The sequence below is a fragment of the Clupea harengus genome, chromosome 1 (genome assembly GCF_900700415.2).
Source record: "Clupea harengus chromosome 1, Ch_v2.0.2, whole genome shotgun sequence".
NCBI lineage: Eukaryota > Metazoa > Chordata > Actinopteri > Clupeiformes > Clupeidae > Clupea > Clupea harengus.
Window position 1 is genome coordinate 799790 of NC_045152.1, and position 9846 is coordinate 809635.

Here is a 9846-nt window from a genome sequence, read left to right on the forward strand (position 1 = left end):
CTACTGGCAGTGAAGCTAAAAACAACAACAGCCCAGGTAAAAACCCTGTGTCCCACAGGAAATGCCTTCCGTAAATTACCTGTTTAGATTAACTGACAACTTGTGTCCGTAAATACCAGACACTGGATCTGGTGCCTGAAGGAAATTCTAAGTCCACTCGATGCCCTCAACATTTTTTCTTCGTCTTACACAATGCTGCCTATTGCACCTTTAAGCATTAGTGTGGTAGTGGCTTACATGGTAGGAACAAAAAAGGGGAACAGGGTGAATTGAAAGGGAGGCTATATTGTAATGGTGTGGTGAGAGTGGGTACATTTCTCTTCTCAGAGTAATTCATGTAGTCCGCAAAATCTTTCAGTCTTCTGTCCATATATATTTTTTAAATATAGGGATTGATTGTCGGTAAAATAACTTAAAATCGCATTTATACTAGAATGCTATGCGTTGAATTATTAGTGAAGATATTGACCATATTTTACTTGATAAATAGTTAGTAGAGCAATTCTTTCTTTAGATCTACTGTATAGTAAGAGCTTTAATCTTGAGTTATGAGTGGTTTTTAAATGTTGTTTCTGGGGCCTATATTTATTTTATATCCCATGTGTCTGAATGTGTTGTAACAGTGACAACCAAATCTCACTGAATAAACAAATTGTGTCAAAGCAGTTAATTTGAATGATTTGAAGACTTGACTGAAGAGACATGTAACACATAAATCTAGAAACAATAACCCCCCCCCAACACACACACGTCAAACGCTTTTCCCTGATGTCCCTATATGATACAATTTACAACCAGATTGGCACCACACTAGGCTGTAGTGCCAAAAGACCATGTTTACATTCAGAATCCTGGAAGCATACTTCCATTCTCCCGTCTCCTGGTCTTTCTCTGAGTCCCATTACATTCTTATCAGGGTTGTAATCCAACGCTTTCCAGGTAAACAAAGAAAGAATGAATCATTCATTTGATGAATCGTTTAAAGGTAATCATACAACAACACTTTAAGGGAACGTATCAGAGGCTTGGTGCTGGCAGATGCCTTCGACTCGTGTCCACACAATTTCAGGAGCTGAGGTGTGTGTTAGCTCCATCTACTGCCAAGGGTGAGTAGCCATGTCAGTCCACACAGGGATATCAAGGGGCCGTGATGACGCTGAGATTTAGCTGAGAGTAAAAAACAGTCAAATATCTGTTATAAACAATCAAGTACTGAGCCAACGGTCTACGTCCGAATTCTGTTTACAAAGTTCAGCAAAAATCGACCATAAACTATTAATAGCTCAGGTAATCTCTGTACATGAATTTCAGTATTGAACCTCTACACATTGTTGCCCTTTTGTGTTCTGATAATGTGCAGAACATTGGGTATGTTTTTATAATGTAAATATTGTAGCGACAGTTCAGGAGCAGCATAACCAAAGAAGCTCTCACTACTTCACTTTTTTTCTCGTAACAGCAACCATGTTGCATTTTTGAGACACAGAACTGTCTCAACAGGACAAGACAAAATGAGTTCTTCCACACAACACAATCAAGATTCAAGAATGACTGGTTTATTTAAAACACATTGGTATAACACACATCAATTTGAAGCGCTGCAGATGGACTGCACTTCCATTAGAAATGCACATTTTTTTGTAGTGTTATAATCACCGATGTCCACCTCTTTTATCGTCTTGGTTTTATTATCACAAATCATCATTGCTTTATAACATCATAGAATCATACAGTTCCGTCTGCGAAGTAACGTACTGTGCAGGTCAATCACTCGGTTAAAAATGATGTTAACAAAGCTGCTTTGTATCCCTGGGCAATGCCCCAGCTTTTAAATATCAAAAAGCTCCTTTCAGGGCTAGCGGCCTACAATCACATTTTGATTTACCCCTTGAACTATGTGGGTCAGCATGAGAAGCCCTTCTTCCTGGATTTTTTCGAAACGGAGTTTAGCCACTGAAAAAGCACTGATCCACAATCTGTATTTTCAAGTCAAAACACAAATCTTAAACGCGTGTGTCCGTGTCTGTGTGTGCACATGTTCTCGTGTGTGCTGGTGTGAGAATTTGAATGTGTTCCACGCAGCACTGTACGTAAACGGCAAGTTCCTGCGCTTGCGTTGTGTGTCGTCTCTAGGCGCAGGCCCTGTATCGTTGTGGTTAGTGTTGGCATTTAATGCAGCATCAGTTGGTGTTTTGTCACAGTGTGTAGTGTGTGAGCGGTCACGTTAGTGTCATAGCCTGCGTGCGTGGGCCTGCAGTGTTTAGTTAGTGGTATACTGGTGTATGTTCTCTCTTTATTAGTGTTCATGTGGTTAAAGTGGGTCACAGCTTACCACCCCTCCCTTCCACCAGTAAGCACTAACTACATATTTTCACCTCTCCTTTCAGCTTTTCGTTCTCCTTCTTCTGCATCATCTTTAAACTCCTGACAGCGCTCTCTTAAAACACTAATTTACTCTTTGCCACCTCACCAACACAAACCTCCATGCATAGCTCAATCACACTTGCTCTCTCTCTCTCTCTTCATCCATCTGTCTTCATCTCGCACACACGCACACGCACACACGCACACACACACGCACACACACACGCACACACACACGCACACACACGCACGCACGCACACACGCACGCACACACGCACACACACACACACACACACACACACACACACACAAACACACACAAACACACACAAACACACACACACACACACGCACGCACACACACACACACACACTGGGTCTCTCAGTGTTTGAGAGAGAAGTCTCCGGTGTTGAGGCGAGGACGGGGCAGTGCTCCAAACATCTCTGTGCCGTCAGTTGCCCCTGGTGCCAGCAGCGCCTTCATACTGGCAGCAATGTGGTCCAGGTCAGCACAGCCAGCCTGGGGAGAGGAAGAGCATGTGAGAGTCTGAGCACCTTCTTTTCTGTGTATGTAGTTCACTGATATACAGACGTTTGTTCACGTGCCTAATACTTTAAACAAAAGTGCATCTGCAGACGTTGCTATTAGTACATTAAAAGGCAATTATAACATGTGTCGCATATCTGCGTTTCACCCCAAGCGTTCAATTACGCAAATACTCTTTTTTCCCCCCCCGATTCATTTTCCGATTTCACTTCATCTGTTGAGGGGACTCACTCGTTCTCCGCTGTTGTTCTCCCCGGGGGGCACTCTGCTGCCCCTGCAGCCCCACACAGGCACAGAGACCGGGAGCGAGCGCGCCATGGCCAGGGCACTGGGGTGGGGAGGGGGCCGAGACATCAGCATGCCATGACCCACCGCCATGCTCCGGGAAGGGGGGGGAGCGTCTTCACTCAGAGACCCTGAACCGCAACACAACAACGGGACTCACGGTATGAGATCAACCAACGGAATGGGAACTGATGCCCACGTACATGGGTACATTCTGACATACAAACAAACACACACACACACTTTAACATCCATTAGGGTGCAGTGCTCAAGGAAGAGAACTAGAACTAGATTTAGGTTACTGTAAAACAAGCTGCTGAATAGGAGTACACAATCTCAGGCTTGTGAAACACAGAGGGAGATAACTCACCATCAGTGCTCTCCTCCTCACCATCTGACTCAAAGAAGGGTTCACAGTCCCTGGACAGAGAGTCCTCGTCCATGGAGAACACTCCTGGGGAGAGACAGTGAGCACAAACAAGACAACAAGTGGAGAAAAAAGACAGAATGAGAAAAGGAGGGAGGGAGGGAGAGAGAGAGAGAGAGAGGACAGGAAATTGTCTGACTGTAGTCTTCATTTGTTTTGTTTGAATGATACGCCGACTAGCAGGGACTAACCTGCAGATTCGTTCAAATTCCGTCTCCTTCCTTCCAGGTCGTCATCTTCCTCTTCTTCTTCTTCCTCCCCCTCTTCTTCTAGGTCCACCATTCCAGCCCTCTCTCTTTCTTCTTCTGCCTCCTCTAGTACCACTCTCTCTCTCTCCCTCTCTCCATCTCCATGCTGAGGCCCGACTTGACCGACGACGGCCCCCGAGCTGTAGATTGACGGGTAGCTCTGCGAATATAGCCGTGCGCTGGGGCTGACTGTTCCCACAACACTGTCCCCAGTCAAGCCCTGGGAAGCAGATAGGCTTTTAGTATATACTAGAGTTCCTCTACTTCTGCACTCTCTAAATATTTGGTCTTTCAGCTGACAAGCCACACTCTAATTATGAGATACGAGTTGGAAAATATTAAGCTGCGATTTAGATGAACATGAACACTGTGTATCAAAATAAATCACTTGATGCATGACATTTTAATCCTGGAACTAGGATTATAGTTCTTACAACTCTGCCATCATGCATGACTGTCTCACCATTCGTGATCCTGTGTCAGAGGTTATGTCCACGCCGAGCTTGGTGCCGCCCTCTCCAGTAACCAGGCGCGTGTGCCGCTGTGCCGTCAGCAGTGTGGTGGAGTGCAGCACAGCGATGTCATCTATGTATCGCCGCGAGGCCTCTGCCAGTGCCCCCTGACCCCAAACGTGATAGGAGTAATTCCACTTCCTGCTGGCTGGGATCAGGCCACCGATTCCCTGCTTCCTGGTGCCGTCTCCCTCCACCAGACTCGGGTGGAACTTCTTGCAGGCGGTCAGGATGGTCAGATCGCAGCCCGACTTCTGGCTGTAGGCTTCTGCCGCAGCCAGAAGTGCCAGCCAGCTCTCCTTGTGATTGTCGGGGATCTCGGGTTCGGAGGATTGGGTAATAGAGGCCATGATGAGCGTGCGGTACAGCCACTGGCTCTGTGGTCGTTCGTTCGTTCTGTCAGTTAGGGCTTTAAAGGAATGTGTGGCAATGTTTAATTGGTCGGCTGGTGACTCACAGTGGGTGGTGTCCTATGCAAAATATTTGTACTTTATGTGTCTATTTCAAGGGGCCACTGGCAATGTCTTGCTATGTTGGTAAGTTCCTTAAAAATGGACTGCTGGGTACGGGACTGTTTGAATTGCCTTTTGCAGGTGAATGTTTGCTTGTGTACGGGTGAAAGCTGTGTTTAGAGCTAAGATAATACTGCTTTGTCTTGATTGCTAAGTGCTCGTTTTACTTTAAGGTAGGCTTTTCTTTGGTAATGGGAGTGATAACCTTTAAGGACACTACAACTACAGTAGGCACAGCGTGGCTGGTGGATATGTTGAGTTAAGCGTGTCTACGTGCACGAGAGTACTAGGGGAGAGACGGGAGGATGTCACTCGCGGATGTTACCTGGGGACGAAAGGAGAAACACAACATTTATAGAGAGCAAAAGAAAAGAAAGCGAGCCCGTATACAGGCCACTGGACAAAGACTACACATATAGAGCTATCCCTTGTCAGTAGCAACGGCTTTGGAAGATGATCATCTACATCAGAGCTGCGTCTGATGGCAACATGTCACCGGTCGTCTGTTTTTCTTTGCAAGGAAGCAGATAAACTACCACGCCGTGATATAAACAATCGGCAATGCTGTGATTTGGCTTCCTGCGTAAGCGCCAACAATCTGGCGCTGTTAACTTCGCATGCTATAAAAGGCGTATTTATAGGTACTGGAACGACATAGTCATCACGTCATCATCTCCTGCGAACGCTGTTACTTTATTACCAACAGGCCTTTAAACCTACCCCCCTACCCTCCTCCTCCTCCTCCTCCTCGCTAGCGTTTTCTGTGCACAACAACTTGCGCTGCCAACGTAGAGTAGGTGACACGAAACAACTGACGTTTAGTCTGTTTGTGCTGTTTTTTTCACAATGTCAGCACTGCTACTGTGAATGCCAGTTGGGTCCTGTTCACAAGGGTACACCGTTGTTTGCTAACATTACATGCATGCTTCTGGCGTTTATATGTGAGTGTGCTGTGAGAGCACAAGCTTGTTAGCAAAGCTAACCATAGCCTAGCTGTTAACAGTGATGCCCCCACCCTACCTACCAACTCATATTACACCAGTTATTTAATGTCGCACAACAACATGGACACAAATATGAAATAAATGCACAGAGAAACTCCTTACTTACACATTCAGCTTCCTCTTATTACTGCCACACAGTTCCTATGGTCTCAAACTTAATTTCTTTATCCCTCTTTGTCTGTCTCTCCCTCTCTTCCTGCAGCTCTCCCCTAGACTCCGACGTCGCTACGTGCATGGTGCTGTTTACAGTCTTGCCCCTACGCACGCAGACCGCGTGACTGAACGGGCTCGTCCACGTTCTCTGCAAACTATATTTTTCACTGTGCTGGCCTACTTTTACGAGGTTTTCTGATGTATTGGAATGACATGTAGTGTGCGTCGACATAGTACGTATTTGATACCTGACAGAACCTGAAAAATACAAAAATACAAAACGAGTGTTCTGCTGTCATGATGATTTAAGTTTGGAACTTGAACATGTACAATAGGCTTTTGATCACCAGTCATCATAAACAGGCATTTATGTAATCGACATGTTGGGAGTATCCCACAGACCTGTTTTCACCTTTTCTCAATCGCTGTAGAACAATCAAAATAGGCACAAAGAAAACAAAAAAATATATATATTTTTTTTATATTCCCATTTATTTATTTGTACCCGCAACATTCATCTTCATGGAGCAGGGTTCAGTCTTTTTCTCACGTGATTTGGGGGGTATAGCCATGGGCATGGCAAGGAATACGTAGTGTGCCATATATGATTGGTTTATGGAATAAATGCGTCAGGCAAGGCGGGGCCATCTTTGAAGTAGGAAGTGTTGTTTTGACGTTGCGTTGTTTTGGAAAAGTGTTCCATCGATGGAAGAATGGAGTCCAAACCAGCAAGTCACAGGGTAAGCTATCTGACAATTCCTAAAGTCGTCATTTCATCGCCCGTGACAATTTATGAAGACATGAACACCAATTACATCCATATATATATATATATATAGCCAATTTCGCTACAGTTAGTTAGATTCACAGCTGACTAGTTAACGTTAGCTGGGAAGCTAGCGAGTTGTTATCTTACCTTAGCTAAGAAGAAGCAGTAGCTCGACCTGTCTTTAATCTCAACCCTATCATTTCGGTCGACGTAATGTCACGAGTTCCGATGCAAAAATTGTGTGATCTCTTTGGTGTTGACACGTCGGTACAAACACATGTTTCACTGCATGTTGGCTGAAGCGACTGGAGTAACGATAGCTAGCAAGATGGCAAACGCGACTGGTTCGACCTGTTTCCAAGAGAGGGTTTGTCCCTTTTTGAAGAGACTGGGTCCAAACAAAGATTAATCGAATTCTTAAGACGGAGACCAAAGTGATCCCCCAAGATTGACGTTTGTTTCATCAGTCTTACATTCAGCTGGTTCTTGTAGTTGCAGCTGTTCATGCCTACTGTCATTGATAAAATCATCGATTGGGTATTGTCATTTAGTGATGGCGGGTGCTGTTGGCTAGAGGATTTGGTCATCATGCTGACACGCTAAATACTTGTGTTGCTTGTGTTTGTTGTCGCTTGTGTTTTGGTGACTCTTTGTTAATATGATGTTCATTGTCGATATCCATTAATGCTTTCCAGCTAATATTTGAAAAAGAGGGGGTGTATCTTCACACCAACACCAAAAAGAACAACCAAGACACAACAATACCTGGATTCATCCGTATTGTCGAACGGGTAGGAGTCACTCTGCATTTAAAAAAAATCATACATCTCTGTCTTTTAGGCTTAATATAGAATACCTACAATCTTACCACCTGCCTTTACATTACACATTACATCTGGTCATTAAGAACTACCAAGACATTTTTTTGCATTGCCATTAAGACCTGGTTAAGGCTGTCGTCTCTATAACTGGGTTGTGGCAGGATGGAGAGACTGCTTTGGAATGGAGCCCACTGGAAGACCAGGGCAGAAGCACCCCGGCAGTTATGTACTCTAAAAAGGTCAGAGAGCATGAATTGGCATACATGTTCTATTTACATTTGTTCTTAGTTTTCATACTTTTTTTTTTTGTATTATTTAATCTTCTTTTTTTCTGTCTGCTTTTATTGTCAGGAGGAAAATGGAGGAGAAGAGGACACAAACTTTGACCCTGGATATGAACCTGACTGGGCTGTTATTAGTACAGTGAAGCGAGATCATGACTGTGAACGTGTCCCAGTGCGAGAGACAGGTAATACGTACAGAACAGACACTGTTCACTGTTACAGTGATCGATGTATCCATAGAAAGCGCCAGAGGGTTGGGAGTGCTCAGAACAAGTGGTCCTTGATACTTTGCCAACAGGTGTGGAGGTCATGCTCAGGAGCAAATGATCTGAACTGAAATCAGTTATGAGTTATGAGGTTGTTCATGAATGTGTTGTTTTATGACCAGTGAAGTCCAATTGGTTGTAACAGACTCCTCTGCATTGAAAGGTCACTGGGGCGCTTTCTCGCTCCCCCTGTCCGAGCTGTACTCCCTGCGTCGGGCACGCTTTGCTCTGGGCCGTAACTTCCTGGTGGTGACCAGCAGAGGGGGCCACCCGCTGCCTGCGCTGCACTTCCACAGAGGGGGCACCCAGGAGCTGTTGCGAGCCCTGCGCCACCACATCAGCATGATCCCGTGAGTCCCCTGCCCTGCCCTGCCCTGCCCTGCCCTGCCCTCAGACCTTTGCACTCGGCCACACACCAGTTTCTGTTCCAGCCCATTTGGGCCACTTCCTGTTCACTTTATCACAGCCTCTGTGTTGTTTCTTGCTGATGTTACTGTATTTGTTCCTCCCTCCGTGCCCTGAGTTGAATCCAGACTGTGTATTTCTATCTCCGGGGTATGCAGGTCTCCTGTGGATGGGAGGCTCTATCTGGCCTACCCCAGAGACTCAAGTGCTGCCTCGCAGGCAGGTGATGAACAGATGTTTGATGACAACAGTCCCGATATTGTGTCTGTAAGTTAGCAGAGTCTTTGGTGGGATGGGTGTGTGAACAAATGATTTGTGTGTGTGCTTGTTTTTGATGTGTGTGTGTGTGTACATGTGTGTGTGTGTGTGTGTGTACGTGTGTGTTTTATATCCTGTTTCTAAATGCCATTTATTTATTTATTTGTTTATTTATTAACTTATGTTTCTGCTCTCCCCTACAGAGGTTCATGCACGACCCCTATGCGACCACACTGGGGGGTTTCTCCAAGGTGACCAACTTCTTCAGGGGGGCCCTGCGACCACCGGACTCGGCCATGAGGTCCTCTCATGATGCCAACTCCCCTCATGCTGCCGATGACGAGCCGGGATTCGAACTCATCACCCCCGTAAGTGTGTTACTGGGGAAGGGGTGGAAGGGAAGGAAACGAAAGAGAGGGACTTCCTGTGAGCAGTTTTGGAAAGGGACACACACACACACACACACACACACACACACACACACACACACACACACACACACACACACACACACACTTCCTTTTGAGTTTTTCAGGAAAGAGGTTGCTCAAGTGTCAGTGTCATGATCTGGTCATGGCTGTTTCCCATGACTAGGGACATAACTGTGATGACTCCAGGTGCTAAAAATAGCTCTCCCTCCCTCTCTTTCTTTCTCTCTCTTTCTCTTTTACTCTTACTCATGCTCTTGCTGTCTTTGAAAGGGTGCTGAGCTCGGGCCCAGACCAGACGTCACCAGGGGACCGCCTCTGGACAACTGGGAGGAGTTTCTCGACCCAGAGGGGCGTGTCACAGATCCTGACAGAGTTAAACAGCTGATTTTCAGAGGGGTATGTACCCATTAAACCTTGGAAATTGAAGGTAGAAATGATGGTAGTAGGCTTGATTCAGCACGTGTCCTTCACAAAGACATCACCCTAGTTAAGGGTTTTATAATGAAAAGATGTGGTTGGAAGCATGAGGGATTAGTGTTGGTTAATGGCTGTATGTTAA

The 9846-nt window shown here is 45.6% G+C and overlaps 2 protein-coding genes across 3 annotated transcripts in view; one reads left to right on the top strand and one right to left on the bottom strand.

Moving 5' to 3' along the window:
* Positions 1-2685: 2685 nt before the first annotated feature.
* Positions 2686-6152, bottom strand: akt1s1 (AKT1 substrate 1 (proline-rich)). 2 transcript variants are annotated; one of them, XM_031558714.2, is made up of 6 exons: positions 6007-6152; positions 4336-5221; positions 3816-4092; positions 3568-3651; positions 3144-3328; positions 2686-2885 (listed from the first exon to the last, which is right to left on the bottom strand). In XM_031558714.2, the coding sequence occupies exons 2-6, from the start codon at positions 4732-4734 to the stop codon at positions 2748-2750; spliced, it is 1083 nt and encodes a 360-aa protein (XP_031414574.1). In that variant the 5' UTR covers positions 4735-5221; positions 6007-6152; the 3' UTR covers positions 2686-2747. The 2 variants fall into 2 exon arrangements, with proteins under 2 accessions (XP_031414574.1, XP_031414619.1); XM_031558759.2 differs by having other exon boundaries at positions 6003-6143.
* A 426-nt stretch (positions 6153-6578) lies between these two features.
* The window catches only part of tbc1d17 (TBC1 domain family, member 17), a 6777-nt gene continuing 3509 nt past the window's right edge, over positions 6579-9846 (top strand). The window contains exons 1-8 of the mRNA XM_031558653.2: positions 6579-6793; positions 7518-7613; positions 7805-7882; positions 7995-8112; positions 8357-8543; positions 8757-8865; positions 9060-9224; positions 9558-9683. Coding sequence (XP_031414513.1) covers positions 6767-6793; positions 7518-7613; positions 7805-7882; positions 7995-8112; positions 8357-8543; positions 8757-8865; positions 9060-9224; positions 9558-9683 — 906 coding nt within the window. The 5' untranslated portion in view covers positions 6579-6766. The remainder of the gene's footprint in view (positions 6794-7517; positions 7614-7804; positions 7883-7994; positions 8113-8356; positions 8544-8756; positions 8866-9059; positions 9225-9557; positions 9684-9846) is intronic.

What these genes read in the sequence shown, in the direction of transcription:
- akt1s1 (XM_031558714.2), bottom strand. Translation starts at nt 4,734, where the DNA reads ATGGCCTCTATTACCCAATCCTCCGAACCCGAGATCCCCGACAATCAC. An exon ending in CTGACACAGGATCACGAATG is followed by an intron (nt 4,093 to 4,335) that starts GTGAGACAGTCA and finishes TCTGCTTCCCAG; the next exon opens with GGCTTGACTGGGGACAGTGT. An exon ending in TGAGGAGGAGAGCACTGATG is followed by an intron (nt 3,329 to 3,567) that starts GTGAGTTATCTC and finishes GTTGCGGTTCAG; the next exon opens with GGTCTCTGAGTGAAGACGCT.